General features: G+C 51.8%; 1 protein-coding gene across 4 annotated transcripts in view; it reads right to left on the bottom strand.

Moving 5' to 3' along the window:
• KSR1 (kinase suppressor of ras 1) overlaps positions 1–6,140 on the bottom strand; it is a 155,119-nt gene extending 148,979 nt beyond the window's left edge. Inside the window, exon 1 of one of the 4 annotated variants that reach the window (XM_045986491.1) lies at positions 5,602–6,140. In XM_045986491.1, coding sequence (XP_045842447.1) covers positions 5,602–5,832 — 231 coding nt within the window. In that variant the 5' untranslated portion in view covers positions 5,833–6,140. The remainder of the gene's footprint in view (positions 1–5,601) is intronic. The other 3 variants (XM_045986485.1, XM_045986486.1, XM_045986487.1) reach the window with 3 other exon arrangements.
• Positions 6,141–17,752: the final 11,612 nt, after the last annotated feature.

Below are 17,752 nucleotides of genomic sequence, written 5' to 3'. Positions count from 1 at the left end.
TGCTCCGCGGGGAGCCTGCTTCTCCCTCTCTCTCTGCCTACTTGTGATCTCTGTCATGTAAAAAATAAAACCTTAAAAAAAAAAAAAAAGAATTAACCAGATCTGGGGCGCCTGGGTGGCTCAGTGGGTTAAGCCTCTGCCTTTGGCTTAGGTCATGATCTCAGGGTCCTGGGATCGAGCCCTGCATCGGGAGCCTGCTTCCCCCTCTCTCTCTGCCTTCTTTGTGATCTCTGTGTCAAATAAATAAAATCTTAAAAAAAAAAAAAAGAATTAACCAGATCTGAGAGGTGGCATTCTGGGTGTTTTTATTTTTCTTTTGTTCATCCGTATTTTCTTTTTTTTAACACCGAACACGGCTATTATGTGTATTTCTAAAATATTTCTGTAAAAAGTAGAAAGCTACAGAATATGCCTTGCATCGGAGGGATTACCCAGAAAGTATGAGGCAGGTGTCCATTAAAAAAATTATGAGCAAGCTGATCTCCAGGCAGCTTCTCGTTTCTCAGCGACACCAGCAGCACAGGGCTCGTTGCATCACAGACCTGTCTTTGAACTAGAGGGAAGCAGCCCCAAGCCCAGCTCAGAGGCTGCACAGCCTGCGGCGGCCACCAGTAGACCCAGCCACTGGGAATGGAGCCACCCAGCAAGCACTCTTGGACTGCCCGTGTTACTGGCCACTTCCTGGGGCTCAGCAGCCATGATCCTGAATAGAATGGCCAGCGTGACCGCTAGAGGCAGTTGCAAGGTTCTGAAGACAAGGCAACCCAGGTCTGGTCCAGGTCTGGTCTGTCTACTCACTCAGGCCTCTGAGGCCGCGATGTCTTCATTTGCAAATGAGACGAAACCCTCCTACAGCAATATATGCCAAGAGCCTGGCAGAGTGCTCAACCCAGAACAGGTGATCAAGACTGTTTCTGTTCCATGTCCACCCTCACTGAAGCAGGCAGGCCCATTCCCATATACCCAAAGGCACCTGCACAGCTTTCTCTTCCCTGAATATGAGGGAAGATTCTGATCCATCTTTTCTGAAAAGACACAGACTTTTTAAAAAGCACAGCTTAGAGAGACGTGGTCGCAGGTGTTCCTACATCTCCCCATGACTGCAGGCACTGCCACCAAGGACCAGGCCCTCTGCAGTCCCTCTTCAGACCACAGCCAGCAGGCAGGGCTAGAATCTTCGTGGTGGGGAATGCAGCTCCCCAGAATGTGGGGCCGGCCCAGAGGGGAAGGAGGCCTTCTCATTATTGTCCCCAGGCAGCAAGCCAGCGGCCTCCTGGCACTCACTCCTGGCCTCCTGAACTTGGGCTACAGACACGGTGAGGCCTTCCTCCAGCACCACCCAGCCCTCCCCAGCCTTGGCAAATGGTAGCACCCTCTCCGGGCCACTGCTGCGGAACGCCGGAGGCGAGCTCCACCAGGGGAAAAGCTACCAGGACAAAAGAAGACACCAAAGGGGACAGCGCCCCATCTCTGCACCCCTCCAGCAGGAGGCTGCTACTCTGGCAATGGAGCAAGAGGGAAACGGTCCACTACAGAGTAACAGCTGGTAGGGGAAAGGGAAACCTGCTTTTGCTCGAAGTTCTGCAGGGGACGTGACCTGGGACACCAGGACTCTGCGAATATGTCCCATGACAACAGAAGGCTAGCCTGGCCAACCATTTGGTCATATTCCCGATTCCTAAGCAGTCAGCAAGCCATGTTACTTGGTGGCACTATGGTTCACCTGCCTGGCTCCCCACTAGATTCCAAGTGACCCCCAAAGACCAGGAGAGCAACCTCCCTACCACTGAATCCCTCCCAGGGTGGCTGCCGCTAGCTCAGCAGGCAAACCGGGAATAACTGAAGGTGTGTCAAGTTTATGCAAGGCCCAAGGGGCCTGATCTGTGAGGACAAACGGCTTCCCCTCTCCTTTCCAGAAGTTCGGGGTGGGCTGGGGGGACCACGGGGAGAGCTCGGGTACTCCACACAGCAGGGTTCTGACCTCTGAGTCACCCATAATCAAGCTGGGTGAAAGGCAAGCCCCACTGACCTTCTGAGTAGCAGCAGGGCCTTCCCCGGGGGGGCCTCCTGGCTCCTGGGCAATTCCTCAGGGAAGGGTCCCCAGTGCAGACTACACCCACCATACCTCTCCAGTGTTGCCTTCCCAGCAGGCCCATGGGCAAGATTCTTTTGGAACTCCTTTCTCCAAGTCACTTGCATTGGAGGGGTTTCTCTCTAAAAGAGCGTAAGGTAGGGAGACTTTGTATGCCATGGCCTCTTCTGGAAAATGCTAGCAGGGAGGCAGAAAAGGGCAAAGTTACCATACCCCTAAATGTGAATCTTCATGAGACACTGTTATCTCCACAGAGCCCAGCAGAGACTTAGCCCACGAAGGATGAATACATGAGGAAATGAACTGGCATGGGGGTTCCAGGTCCAGATGTGAGGCCAGCCAGGTGTCCCGCTGTGAGCACATCTGGGAACAAGAACATTCTATCCCTCCTCCATGGAGTTCTCAGACACCCTGGGTGGTTCTGATAGAGACGGGGCCCCAGCTTCCGCTAGGACGAAGCGGCCTCACGGCACTGTTTACAGGTTCTGACTCTGAGTGTAGATTTTGTCTCCCCTTCTTCCCCACCTAGAGAGAAACAACTGTGTGGTGAAGGTTGGTGGATTTCTAGGAAATATCAGGAGGCTGAGAAGGGCCCAGTAGCACTGGCTGGCAGGTAGGAGGCAAACATTAAGCCCCGGCTCCTTCCACTCTTTTGAATCCCAAACAGGACCGCTACGCCGAATCTCAGACACCAGCAGGTGCGCCCAAGTCCAAGACTTCCAGCAGCCTCCCACGTGCTGTTTCTGCCAGCGAACGCTTCCTCAACAAAGGCCAGAGTGGGCTGGGGTTCCTAACATTCTGGGAGAAGTTGGATAAGCCAAGCCCTCTGGTCAGCCCCTTTCTTTAAAAGCCAGGAATCCAACGTTGCAAGCACGGTCTCTGGGGGCCCTGGCCTGGCATATGATGGGAGAGGAGCCCACAGAACAGAAAAGAAAGCCAGAGCAGACATTGCCACTGCCCTGCCTACCTCACTACACACTGGTGGGATTGTCTCCCCGCCTGGGTCAGCCCTCTCCAGGAAACAAGAGCCAGCTCTGTCCAAGTACCTTCCCCTGAAGGTGGCATGGGTTATGAATGCCACTGGACTCTCCCCAGGGAAAGCTGACAGGCAGAATCTTTTGGTAGTAAGATACGGACTTATAGGCTTGCAACACTGCAGGTTTCTGCCATCTCATCCCCATTTTACAGATGGGAAAGCTTGAGGTTCAGAAGTCATGGGACTTGCCCAAGGTCACACAGTGAGTCCCCAAACCTGAATCCAAAGCTGTCCACCACACTGTCCCTATCAGCAGAACTCTAAGACTATACTAATGCACTTCTCTCCCTATTTTATCAGTTTGGTAGATCTATTAGAACTATTTTTAAATGGGGACATGTTAACAAACGTTTGATTCAACCCAACTGAGGCCCCTTCATGAAACCACCAAATTTAGAGCCAGGAGAGCCTGAAAAGATCCACTCCAGCCTCCCTGTTCGGGTTAGGAGACTAAGGCCTCCAGGGTGAAGAGATTCATTCAAACTAGCTGGAGGCAGCCCCAGGGAACCAGTTTCTGAGATCTAAATTCCCATCCCAAAAAACAAAGCAGATCCTCCCTTTTGAGGGAATGGGATGGACCCAAACCCACATCACAATGGAAAGAACAGGGACCTGGGTATTCCCCTTTGGGACTTTGGATGGGTTTCTGGCTACCAGAGCCCATCCTCCAATAAACCCTCAGGAGGGAAACCACTGAATAAACATAGCCCAGAGACCTAAAGAGTGGGATGCTTTGGGGTGTCCTGATGCCATACCTTTGCCAAAACAAATGACTCTGGAAGTCAGGGTACCCAGAGGGCAAGGTGCTGTTTCCAGAGAATGAACAGGAACTGGTTCTCCTGTATCCACTCTGTGAACCAGGAGCTTCTCTGAGAGACATGGGGACAATCCGAGAGAGGCCCACACAGAGAACTTTCTCTAGTCTCAGTAACACAGCAGTCCAACCAGACACATGCTGCCGGACAACGATCCCTCCTCCCACAAGTAAGCCACACAGGCCCCCTATTGTGTCAGTTTCAAAACTGAACTTTGCTGGGCAAACACATTCGGCTGTGTTCAAGAAACCAGTTTCTCTCGCCACTTGGGAAACAGCATCATGCATGCAAGAAGGGACAGCTGGGGGGGGGGGGTGGGGGGTGTTGTTGGTTGTTTGTTTTTTAAGCAAAGCCCTGGTCATCACTGCTATAGCAATTAGAACAAAAAGGAGACTAGCCAGCACCGGTTAGATAGATGCTTCCAATGTTCCTGGTTTTGTAGCTCTTAAGAAAATAGAACTGCAGGAGAGAAGTCATTTTGGATCAAACAGGGATTCCGGCTTCTGGTGTGCTCAAATCATGGGCTGGCCCTCTGACAGCTGGCAAAGGCAATCAGCAATGGGGGGGGGGGGGCGGTTGAGAAACTAAGATTCTAATAAAACGAAACATCCCCAGATCTGCAGAAGGCCAGATGTGCCAGTGCAAAGTGGTAAGAAGATGGGGTAGCAATTAAGTGGTGCCTGGCATTTCATAGCCTTTCCAGTCTCTGGACAAAAGCTAGTTGGGAATGCACTAGTTTCCCTCTATTGTGTATGGGAGAGGGTGAGACTCCCCCACCCCACCCCACCCCTTCTGAGAACCCAACCACCCTTGTGACTGGTTCTTCCAAACCCTTTTAATACTGCACTTCCCGGCTATAATTTGAGGGAGGAGGGCCTGCAGATCTGATTTCTTCTTTACACTGGAGACGGGCTCCTCCAAACCCCCTTAAATAGTGTCATCTTCCCACCAAAGGCGTCGTGCCCCAGCACAGTCCTCCCTAAAGCAAAATCCAGTGTGTGAGGAGGAGTTGGGGAGTCGCTGGGTAATTATATTTCGAGCAGTGAAATGCTGTGGCTGTGCTAAAGGAAAGCACCAAATGCCTGAACGGTAAAAATGCAGTTTCAGCAAACACGTTTCTGAAAAGCGGCAGACAAAAATCCTGGGAGGAGAGGAAAGGAAGGAACAAGCCGGAGTCTGGGGCGTGAGGGGAAGACATACAGAGAGAGAGAGAGAGAGAGAGAGAGAGAGAATGGCGGGCGTGTGGTCACACTTTAGGGGGACCCCCCACGCCTCGTCACCCCGGCCCACGGCTGCTCGTCACAGTCACACAGAGAAAAGTCCAGGGTGTGACTCAGTGGGAGACTGCGTCCTGCAGCCCCGCAAAATGGAAATGGGGTGGGGGCAGAGATGGGGAAGCACGGGATGCCCGCGGGCAGCCCACCCCGCCCACGGGCGCCTCCAGCCTCCACCCCAGTTCCCACTCCGCCCCTCCCCCTCCAAATCCCGCCCAAGGTGAGGAGCTGGTCCTGGGTCCCCAAGCCGCCGCATCAGCGAGTGGAAGAAGGAGAGGAAGCCTCAGAGGGGCGACCCGAGGTCCAGGATGCATCTGGGAACGAGTGCACATGGGCAGCGAGGGAGGTGCTGGGGGCCGCTTCCCGGGCGCGCGGCCCCCTTACCTCCAGAGTCCGGATCTCCTGCTGGGTGAGGTCGTTGGACACCGCGCACTTGGTACGCAGCCCGCGCAGGCTGCCGATGGAGATGTCGATGAGCTTCTGGAGCTGCCCGCACTGCTGCAGCGCCCGGCTGGCTGCGGCCCCGGGGCCCCGGTCTGCCGCCGCCGCGTCCCCCCCGCCGCGGCCCTCCTTCTTCTCCCCCATCGCCGCCGCGCGCAGCGCTGCTCTATCCATGCCTCGGCATCGGGGCCGCGGGGTGGCCGAGGCGGAGAGCCCGGGGGGGCGCGGGCGCCTCGGGAGGGAATCCGCGAGCGGGGAGGGCTGGACCAGGAGCGCCCCTCGGCGCAGCCGGAGCCCGGACGCTGGGACAACCGGCCGCAGAACCCGTTGCTCACGCCGACCGAGCCGCGGCGGCAAAGCGAAAGCCGCGGCGACCCGACGGCCGCGACTCCCGAAGCTTTTAAGTGGCCGCGGGGGCCGGGTCAGGGGAGCTGGGCATGATGGGACTTGTAGTCCGCGCCGCGCACCTGCCACCCGGCCCGCGCCCTCGGGGTCCGGATCTGCTTCCCGAGCCCTGAGCCCCGCAGCCTGTGGTCCAGACTTTACCCCTCCGCTGTGGGCTCCGGCTGTGCGAGACCGCCCCGCCTCTGCGCCCTGGGAGTGGCTGCAGCAGCCAGCTCCTCCCCCGGGCTCCCAGAGCCGGGGGAAGCCTCGTCTCCCCACCCTCCCCACCCTCCCCACCCTTCCCCACCGCACTCCTGCCTCCAGCCTGGGGGCTTCCCACGACCCCCGGATGGGGCGGGGCAGGGGCCGGAGGGTCCACTTCCTGCAATTCTGCTGCTGCAGCTGAACTCGTGGAAGATGGGGACAGTGGAGGTTCCAGGATTTCTATGTGGGCTTAGGGGCCGCCATCTAGTGGGAAGGGGCCTAAAGTACTCGTCCTCCGGCTGGTTCACAGAGCATTGGACTCTCAATTGTCTAAACCAACCAGAATGCTCAGACCTGGAGAAGGACAGCAAGGGCTTTCTTCAAGAGCCTATTTTCCCACCAAAATAAGTATCCCATCCCTCCGCCACCCCAACCCAGCAGGCAAGTCCAGAGGCCTGGGATGGCACATTGATTTGTCATGGGCTTGGTGCGCTCTAGAGCAGACAGCCTGGGTTCAAATTCACACTCTACCTAGCTGTGTGACTTGGGCAAAGTGAGCTCACCTCTGAGTGTCTGACTTTCCTCATCAGTAAAAATGGGTTGATTATAGTACCTATCTCATAGGGTTCCTATAAAGAATGAGTTAATGTATGGACCTGAACTCATTACTGACACATATATCACTGGATAAATGATGGTATTTGCTACAAGCGAACCTCAGATCCCCTAACTACGGCCCCAGACCCAGTGTGTGGACACAGGCACAGTACCGGTACTGGCCGGGGTGCGCCAGCCTGTCTATGCCTTCTAACTCAGCATTCAAGCTGCAACCCATCTCCCCACTCTCCCTCCAATCCCCACCCCCAACCTCCTGCCGGGTTCACATGTGCCCTTGGCTAAACTGAAAAGCCAAGACTCTAATCAAAAGCACACAATTCCATACTTCCAACATCTGCTATCCAGAAGGAATATCTCTAAATTTTCTCTTGTAAGTGCCTTGGCAGCAGAAGTGGCTGGCTAATGTATCTTCGTATCCTCTTCCCAGAGCCATATACAGCGCCTGGCCCACAGCAGGAGCTCCATGAAGTTGTGCAACCCATTTCATGAATTCTTCAGGCAGATCCTATACTGAGTTTCTCCTATCTTTCAGGCCACCCCTGGCCTGGGCACTTTCTTTCTGTGTCTGTCTTGTCTGTCTCCCCTTCTTTTTTGAAGAATGAGAATTGAACAGGAGGTAGGGGCACAGCATTGTATTCCTGCTTGAACTCTACACATAGGACCAGGGGGCATTTTATATTAAACCTTCCTTTAGGGGCTTCTGGGTGGCTCAGTGGATTAAAGCCTCTGCCTTCAGCTCAGGTCATGATCCCAGGGTCCTGGGATCGAGCCCCGCATTTGGCTCTTTATTTGAAGAGAAGCCTGCTTCCCTCTCTCTCTGCCTGCCTCTCTGCCTAGTTGTGATCTCTGTCTGTCAAATAAAATCTTTAAAAAAAAAAAACCTTCCTTTAATGTCATTTGAAATTTCAAAACTGAAATACAAAACTATGATAACTTTAAAATGTGCTTTTGCAAACTCACCCGTCCGCTGAGAATTTTCTGAAACACAGAGGCTTCCTTCCTAACTCTTGACCCTTTCCACTCCTCACTTAATTTAAAACAGGATTCCCTGTTCTGTATCTATGAAGCCCCCCACCCTGACTGTCACCTTAGCCCGGTCCACGGTCCTTGCAGAAGAGTCGTAACTTCCCTGAAAGGGAACTGTGTCCCTGTTGTTCTCTACCTGAGTGTGAATCAGAATCTCCTGGAAGGCTTGGTAACAGGCAGTGATGGACCCCACCCTTATGGTTTCTCATTCAGTGGCTTGAGGATGGGGCTGGAGAATGTGCGTATTTTGTTTTGTTTTTAAGATTTTATTTATTTATTTATTTGCGAGACAGAGAGAACAAGGGAGCACAAGCAGGGGGAGTAACAGGCAGAGGGAGAGATCAAAGCAGACTGCCTGCTGAGCAGGGAGCCCGATGCCAGACTTGATCCCAGGACCCTGGAATCAAGACCTGAGCCAAAGGCAGACGCTTAACCGACTGAGCCACCCAGGCACCCCAAGAATTTGCACTTCCAGCAAGTCCTCAGGTGCTGCTGCTGCTGCCTCCACAGGTCTGGGAGCCTGAACTTTGAGAAGCGTTGGTGCAGAGGAAGGTCAGTGGGCCCAAAGAACTATCTCCAGGGACCGTCCATAGTGTGTCCCAGCTGATGAAGAATCTGTTTGTTCAGCAGCGAGAGCTGCCGGGCTTGAGTGACAGGCTCGCTCTAACTCAATTCACAAGCAGTTCCCTGGTAAGTGCCTATTTATGCTCTAATGGCCACTGGGGCCTGGTTGGCACATTCCCTGCCAGTGCCACTTCAGGTAGGAAGCCAGATCCTGAGGAGAGTAACTGTCTGCCGGGCAGTGGTGTTGGGGCTGGAGAATGGACAAGCCCCAGCTCTCTGGTTGCTGTCCCACCAGGCTCCAAGGGCCTGGGCCCCCTTCTGTGGACATGGCGTTCCTTCTGTTCTGCTGAAACCAGTCAGTCAGCCACTGGCTTCCTACCCCCTCCATCTCGGAGGCACGGAGGCCCTCCTCAAGCGGGTTCTGGGATCCCCCAAGCCACATGCTTACAGAACGGCCTCTTAGAGACGCAGAAAGCAAGGCTTTAAAAATAATCCCTCCATTCATCCCTTTAACATTCAGTAAGTGCTCCTCAAGTGTTTACTTATGTGGCCGGCCCTCTTCTAGGCTCAGGGAAACGGTAGCGAACAAAACAAAAATCCTTACCCTCCAGGAATTTGTATTCTGGCCAGAGAAGACAGACAAGAAAGAAAGAAGTGTAATGAATGCCCAGGGTGGCGGATGGTAACAGGTGCTGGGACACAGCAGAAAGCAGGGAGAGGGACAGGGAGTGTGGCCTTCACCACTTTCCCTGGAGCTGTTTCAGGGAGTGCGGTTCTCAGTTCTGGCTCGGGCTCTCTGACCCCAGGCAAGCCATCTCTAATCTCAGAGTCTTTCTCCTCATTTGCAAGATGGAGGTCACGTGTTGTGAGGGTGAACGGAGAGAATTCTGCAAAGCCATGGTCACCAATAAAGGTCTGACATATTTATTTTTATTTATTGGTTCAATGATTACTATGGGCAGCACGGTTCCAAGCACCTTAGTTAACTCACTTAACTAATGTTAGTTACTTTCCTTTCCCACCCTCCCGAGTGAGACTCTCCTGGTTCAATGAATTCATTCATTATGATTCTTAGGTTCAACTTCATCTCCAGGCTGTTGAGACTTTTGCTGTGGCATCCTCAGTACAGAGAGTTCTCATCTTCCTTTCGCCCCCCCTCTGCCTCAGGCACCTGCTTTACCTGCACACTGGGTCTTTGAAGCTTGCAAAACCCTGGGTGTGTCCTAACACCATGGCAGTCATTGTGGGCAAGTTCACGCTTAGACCCAGCAGGCATGAGAGGGGTACCTGCCATGTTCCAGGCTCTGGGATAGGCCAAGCAGAGGAAACCAAGTCCTTATTCCTGTGCAACAAACCTGAGAGTGGAAACTGGAAGTTCACAAGTCAAAAAATATATTGCCAGAATAAATTTGAAGAAGGATAAGTGGTGCGAAGTGGGGGGAGCTAAGATCTAAATAAGGAGAAGGAGCAAGCCATGTGGAGCTCCGGGAAGGGGGCATTCTAGGCAATGGGAACATCACGTGCAAATGGCCTGAGGCAGGAACAACTTGGCACACTCTGGGAACAGAATGAAGGCGAGTGTGGCTACAGCACAAGCAGAGAAGAAAGGGAAGGAGAGGATGGGGGGGAGGGACTGCTGGGAAGAGGCCTGATAAAGCAGGACTTGGGCAGGAAGTTTGGATTCTTCTCTTTGTTACTCCTAATGTGGTTCAAGATTCCTGCATCGCCTGGGAACTTGTTAGAAATGCAAGGTCTCCAGCCTCATCCCAGAGCAGCTGAATCACAGCCTGAATTTTAGCAAGACCCCCATTTGACTTGAGTGAGTGTGTGTTCAAGTTTTAGAAGCATAGCTCTCCAAGTACGTGTAAAGAAAGCCACATTCCTAGCAATTTTAAGGGTTTTAAAACATCTCTCCAACCCCATGAGGGGTGGATTTGAGAGAGGCAGGGGTCCACAGCAACGGCACTGGTTTTGAGACTGTTGCAGTGGCCCAGGTGAGGTCCCAGGAACTGAACGAAGCTTAGGAGTGCAAGGAGGATACAGAACAAATAGATGGGATGCCCAACAAGCCCAAGGGTTTGATGTGGAAGGAGGAAAGAAACGGTTTGGGCCATCTTGGCCACTGACCCCCCTAAGACTCTGGGGGGGACACTGTCAGAGGAGCCTTACCCTGCTGTCAGAGGTGTCCACACCCACTCGCCCCAATCCCACCGCCAAGCCCAGTGGTCTCGGGACTGACAGGTAGGTGTCAGATTTCTCTTAGAACCTAGGGGTCGGGTGAACCTGGTGGTAGGTATTAAGGAGGGCACGTATTGCATGGAGCACTGGGTGTGATGCATAAATAATAAATCTTGGAACACTGAAAAAAATAAAATAAAGTTTAAATATCAAAAAACAAAAAAAAAAGAAAAAAGAAAAAAAAATAACCTAGTACAGGAGAAGCTTTGTTTTCACGGATTTTACCCTCAATCAAACTATCCAGGAAATGCACGGAGTAACCCTGGAGAGATGGACTCTATTATCTGTTCCCGGTGCTCATTCATTCATTCTTTCATGCATTCACCAAAGATTCACTGAGCCAATATGCAATGTGCTACGCCTTGTGCTAGCCTCTGGGAGTGGAACAGTAAGTGATACATCACTTTATAGTTTATAAATAGACTCTCTTTGGAAAGGAAAGCTCAGTCACCTGTGCTGTGCTTCCTAAGGCCCGTGCCATCTTGCTCGCCATCTAAAAAACCCCACGGGGGTCCCCGTTGACCTCAAGGTGAAGTATGAATTCCTGAAACAAGGCCCACAGGTCCTACTGTCCTGTCCAAGTTCATGGGCCCCTCAAAGCTTTTTTTGCGTCAATGTCCCAATTTTAAGAATCTGATGACAATAAAAAGTGTCTCTCTAGGAAAGAAAAATACACACACGCTCACAATTATGAAACAACGTCCTGGGGTTTGTGGGGCCCCCTTAAGGGTATCCGTGAACTTGAGGGCTGTAGATAAGCTTAGAAGCCCTGCTAAGCGGTTGCTCCTGACTGCCTTTACTCAACAATCGTGGGTCACACGGGGGAATGTCATGTCACCGTGACCTTGCTCAGCTCTCGCTTCTGCCTGCAGTCCTTCCTCTCCACCTCCCCATGTGCATTTCCACTGATCCTGGAGAGGGAGCTCACATGCCCCCTACCCCCTCTCCCACAACAGAATCCATCTTTCTAACTTCCAAATGCCCACAGAACTTTGCACACACCACGTGTTTTTGGTTCTTCCCCTGCCTGTTTCCCTGGATGGGATAATGAGCCTTTCTGGACTCAGACAGATTCGTATGACCTTGAGAGAAGTTGTGCTCCCTGAGCAACCTCCCTGAGCTTGTGCTCCCTCGTCTGTAAAAATGAGTCTAATAACTTCTCCCTCCAGCACAGGATGTAGCAAGCACTGGGTGTTTTAGACAACCCACAAATCACTGAACTCTACCTCTGAAACTAGTAATAAACTATATGTTAAGTAACTGAATTTAAATTAAAAAAAAAAAAAATCTCTCCCTGCAGGGTGGCGCAGAGAGATAAAGCAGAGAGATAGGCCCGCCACTCCACAGTGCTTACATGTGATTGAATAAACAAATGATGGATTGCATTTTATTTTCTTTAAAGGTTTTATTTATTTATTTGAGAGAGAATGAGCACAAGCAGGAGCAGAGGGAGAGAGAGATGGAGAAGCAGCCTCCCTGTTGAGCCCGGAACCCTACCCGGGGTTCAATCCCAGGACCCCAGGAGCATGAGCCACCCAGGAGCCCCTCCACTTTCCAATCCTTGCCCTTCGGAGCCACCAGAGCTTGCTCCAAATCCCGTGGTTTCTCGTACCAGTCTTCCACAGGCTCGGGCTACATCACCGTGGTCTCCAGCTTCCCCCCACCGCCATGCTTCATCCACCTTCCCACCGGCTCCCATTGTCACCGTCACCCACAATCCCCTGCACTCGGCCTTCCTGCCCTCCTTACCCCACAGAGAGTCCTTGCTCCATCATGACGGTCAGTCCCTGGCAAGTCCCCGTCAGTGAACTCTGCCCCCTCTTCCTGCCAGAGGAACCTGGCTAACGAAGTCCCAGCCTTCATAAAACCCAGCCCTCCACAGGCCTCCAGGCCTGTGCCAGAGCGGCGGAAAGATGTTGGAGAAAAACACAGCTCTGCTGACGGGCTGCTCTTTAAATTCGTGACCGCAAACCTCAAATTGGCACTTCTCAGGCCTGGCAAGCCTACCAACCTTTCCTAGAAAGATGGCTATTTCTTTTTTTTTTCCTTTAAAGATTTTATTTATTTATTTATTTGTCAGAGAGAGAGAGAGAAAGAGCACAATCAGGGGGAGGGGCAGGCTGAGGGAGAAGCAGGCTCCCTGCTGAGCAAGGAGCCCGATGTGGGGGTGGGGGTGGGGGGATGATGCGGGGCTCGATCCCGGACCCTGAGATCATGACCTGAGTCGAAGGCAGATGCTTAACCCACTGAGCCACCCAGGAGTCCCGGAGATGGCTATTTCATGCTTTCTTCTACCAATTACCTTGTACCCGTCAGTTAGTGTTCTTGGCTCATCCTTCAGTGAGAAACTAGAGGCCATCAGACCAAATCTACAGCCCTCCTGCCTTGTGCCTGTGCTCCCCACCCATTCTCCTGTGACCACAGAAGAGGTGCCCTGGGATCCATCCCCTCCAGCAGGCTCGAGGCCTCCACTCCAGCAAGTATCCTGCTTTTCCCTGCATCATCATTTTCTCCTTTTCTGTCCTGTTATTCTCATTTGCACACAAACATGTTCTGTTATCCCCCTTCAGGAAAGAAAGAATGAAAGAAAGAAAGAGGAAGAAAGGAAGGAAGGGAGGGAGGGAGGGAGGGAGTGGGTGGGTGGAAGGGAAGGGAGGAAGGAAAGAAAGAGAGAGGGAGGGAGGAAGGAAGAAAGGTAGGAAGGAAGAAAGAAAGAAAGACAGACAGATGGGCCCCTGGGTGGCTCAGTGGGTTAAAGCCTCTGCCTTCGGCTCAGGTTGTGATCTCAGGGTCCTGGGATCGAGCCCCACATCGGGCTCTCTGCTCAGCGGGGAGCCTGCTTCCTTCTCTCTCTCTCTGCCTACTTGTGATCTCTATCAAATAAATAAAATAAATTTTAAAAAATCTTTGAAAGAAAGAAAAGAAAGAAAGAGAAGGAAGGAGAGAGGGAGGGAGGAAGGAAGGAAGGAAGACAGGCAAGCAGAACTCTGTTGTAGTTAGAGTCCTGGTAAGAAGCAAAATTCCACTCAGATAGTTCAATTAACCTCAAAGAAGGGGCTACTTACAATGGGAATGGATCAAACAAGGATGCTGGATAAGGCTGGCAACACCTAGCACAGAAAGGCCTGGGGAAGAAATAGTGCTCTCTACACCATGTGGGAGGGACAGCTGGGAAGGACTTGCAACCATAGGGGACAGGGATCCTGCTGGAGACAAGGCCCCCAGACAATGAGGGAGAAGAGAGGAACACCTTCCTTCCAGACTTTTCAGTTCTTCTGCCTTTGCCTCCTCTTGGCTGAACCCGCTTGGGAACATTCTAGCAGGACCATCCAGGTGATGCAGTACAAAAGGGTCCCCCTCCCAGAGCCAAGAGCAGGACACGGATGGGCAGAGAACAGATCTTGGATGGGAGACCGGCCAGCACCCCTTGCTTTTACCCCAAATGTCCTTCCAGCTTCTGCCATTTCTCTGCTAACTTTCGTAGCAAAACTTCTTAGAAGAGCTGTCTACACTCAATTTCTTTACTTCTCACGCTTTCTCCAACCTGCTGGTCTAGTTTGGTCTCATCATACAGCCTTCCAACCTTTCCACCAAAGTTCCTCGTTTCAAGGTTGCCAGTGGTGGCCACGATCCCAGATGAGGGACAGCCGCTCAAGCGGTGGTCACATCACCATCCGGAGACAGTTCTCTTGGCTTCTGTGCCCCTCAGACCTCTGCTTTCCTTCCTGCCTCTCTGAGAGCTGGTGCTTGGACTTCCTTGACAGGCCCACCTCCTCTTCATCAGCTTGCTCTGGAGCTCCATCCAGGACCTGTGAGGACCGTCACCTTCGTGCCTGTCCTCCGGTTGAGCAGGTGCATGGCGCCTTCTTACCCTTCAGCTCTCAGCTCACATGCCACCTCCCCGCAGAGGCTCCCCGTGGCCACACTCCCCAGAGCAGCCACTCCCGCCCTTGGCGCTGGGTGATGCTGCCCTGTTTGTTTCCTTCCTCGGCCTTGTAGCTATTTGCCAACCTGCTTGGCTTATAGATTTGTTTCCTTCTTTATGTAGGGACTTGTTAGCTGGCTGTGGCGCCCATTCCTACATCCCTAGTACTTAACGCCAGTGCAAAGTACAGAGCAGGAGCTAAAATAACCGTCGTTGCGGGCGCCTGGGTGGCTCAGTGGGTTAAAGCCTCTGCCTTCGGCTCGGGTCGTGATCCCAGGGTCGTGGGATCGAGCCCCACATCAGGCTCTCTGCTCCGTGGGAAGCCTGCTTCCTCCTCTCTCTCTGCCTGCCTCTCTGCCTGGTTGTGATTTCTCTCTGTCAAATAAATAAAATATTAAAAAAAAAATAACCGTCGTTGCATGAATGATCAGGAACTTTGCCAATGTCACGTAACAAGATAAAGCCAATAATTTAAGAACGCTGTTTTGCTTTTGCAAGGCTGAATTTCCTGAGAGGCACTGAAATATCTTATTGGATCCTTTGGAAGCAATTCCCTTTCCTGCTCAATTTATACTCACATCTATTATATGCGTATGTGGAAATAACCTGAGCAGAGAATCTGGCAATACAGACTAGGAAGCAGATGGGGCTCTGTGTTAGTGTCACAGAGCTCTATAAAGTAAAGACTCAGAAAGATATCATCTCTTGGCCCCATCTGGTTAATGGTCAAGGCCCAGGTCAAGGGCCAGCACTGTGGAATGAGGCCAGACTTGAATTTAAATGCCATTTGTAGGGTGCCTACATGGCTCAGTTGGTCAAGCGTCTGACTTCAGTTCGGGTCATGATCCCAGGGTCCTGGGATCGAGTCCCATGTCGTTAGGCTCCCTGCTCAGCAGGAGAGTCGGCTTTTCCCTCTCCCTCTGGCCCTCCCCACCCCCATGTTCTCTCTCTCTCTCATTCTGCTCTCCCTCTCTCTCAATAAATTAAATCTTTTTAAAAATTCCATGTTAACCTTCATTCATAAACTTAACCAAGTCACTTTACCTCTCTGAGCCTCTAGGTATTCCTGTATAACTGCCTGGCTAGGGCTGTCACAAAGATTAAGTGAACAGCGCTTGAAAAGCCCTCAGCCCCTGAGCCCGGCAGTGGAAGCATACTGTATTAGTTCCAATCATTTCCACAGCTCTGATACAATTTTCCAATTTCAGAAGCCTCCCACTGATCACAGCCTGCAAAAGGGAGCGACAAACGGGAATCGGGGAGGTGAGGGCTGGCACCTGTTTCTGGCACGTTGTTTGAAAGGTGGCAGGAAATGGCTAGAAATGAAAGATAATGTAATATCCCCACCAGAGTCAAAGAACTGAAAGGTTATGGTGTCCCCCTTCCCACGAATAGGAATCAAAAATAAGACCACAAAAATAAAAAAAAATCAAAATAAGACCACAAAACACAAAATCTGCATGTATGCTAAAGTGCAAATGACTTTTTTTTCTCCTTAGATTTTCTAATTGCAAAATTCTAGATAAATTTATGGAAGCCGAGCTCTTCATTTTCCAGTGCCTTTGCTGTGTTGCCTGCCTCCAAGTAATCCAGCACATAACCGACACCAGGTTCAACATGACCTAGGGTCTGGCTGCCCAGAGATGCTTCTACCCCTGTAATGTAACAGCTGTAATGTAACCAATGATAATGAGAGTGTGTTGCCTTTTTTATTGTCCCACTGGTTTTTTTTTTTTCTCCTAAGATTTTATTTATTTATTTGACAGAGAAAGGGAGAGAGATCACAAGTAGGCAGAGAGGCAGACAGAGAGAGGGGGGAAGCAGGCTCCCTGCTGAGCAGACAGCCTGAAGTGGGGCTCGATCCCAGGACCCTGAGATCATGACCTGAGCCGAAGGCAGAGGCTTAACCCACTGAGCCACCCAGGCGCTCCAGTCCCATTGTTTTTGAAATTCATCAGCGTCTTTTCACCTAGATTACTTTGCTTGAACTCCACATCTTCGGGATGTGGTTGGTACTGCTTGGGTTTAAACCCAGAGAAATTCATTGTTGGGGGTGTTGGCCCCTCATTCACGGGATTACCAAAATGTAGCCTAGGCCCCTAGACCTACCAGATCACAAGCCAAATGATTCGAATTACTCTTCGCCTAGCGATTACCCACTCATCTTTTACTCATGTTTTCCTTTGCTTGATATTACAAGCAAACTCACAATGCAAGACTCCGGACCCAGGTTCCGCCTTTTCCTAGAAGGTCTCCCTCCCCTCCCAGCTGGGCTGGCTCCCTCTTCCAAACTTCCAACGTACCGTGCTGGGTCCCAGCATCACAGGACACCCCACCTCAAATCACTTTGTGTCCTCTCCTGCCTTCTGCCCTGGACCATGAGCAATCCGAGGGAAGGAATCTTTGCTCGTTGCAAGAAAGCGCCAAAAAGTCTGAGGCTCGTCATTGAACCGAATGAACCTATTTAATGAGTATAAAGATGTTTCTCAAGCTGGATTTCATCTGCTGGGAAGACTTGTTTCACAAGAAATTAAGGCGGCACTAACCTAGTCCTAGGCAGAAGACAGACTTGGAAAGTTTCCCTCCTGCCACCTCCAGCTCCCCATAAACACAACTGTGTCCCTGAAATACCATCACTGGAGAAGAGTCTGCTGTCTTGGACTGATATTCTTATTCCCCCGATGGGACTACAGAGAGTTGAGTGGGTGGATAAGTGCCTGGAAGGGAAGGGGACTGCTGAAAGATACTAGTTCCTACAATTATTTACATACCTGCCAATCATCCCCATTCTATGGAGGCTGAAATGCATCAGACCTGCGTCCATTCCCTGTGGCCTGGGGATCCAAGGGGACTCTCAGGTTCAGGGGCATAAAATGAGGTCACGTTTCTGATTAATCGCACACTTATAAGGACTTGAAACACTCATCCTCCTTAATCACAGTCTTCACCCAGGCCCTGTCCCTGAGGGTGTCTAGGCCTCCCCTTTGGGAGCTAAACCTGTCCACACAAAGCTCCCACATCTGTGATGGATCTCAGGCAGCCCCAGGTGCCGGGCTCCAGGGCAACCTTGTTGAGACAGGCTCCAATCCTCCTTGACTTTAAGTCCTCTCTTGCAAAATAGGGCCCCCTCCTAGC

The sequence above is a fragment of the Meles meles genome, chromosome 18, assembly GCF_922984935.1.
Source record: "Meles meles chromosome 18, mMelMel3.1 paternal haplotype, whole genome shotgun sequence".
NCBI classification, from domain to species: domain Eukaryota; kingdom Metazoa; phylum Chordata; class Mammalia; order Carnivora; family Mustelidae; genus Meles; species Meles meles.
Note: the sequence above shows the minus strand (reverse complement) of the source record. Positions and strands in the feature narration are given on the sequence as shown.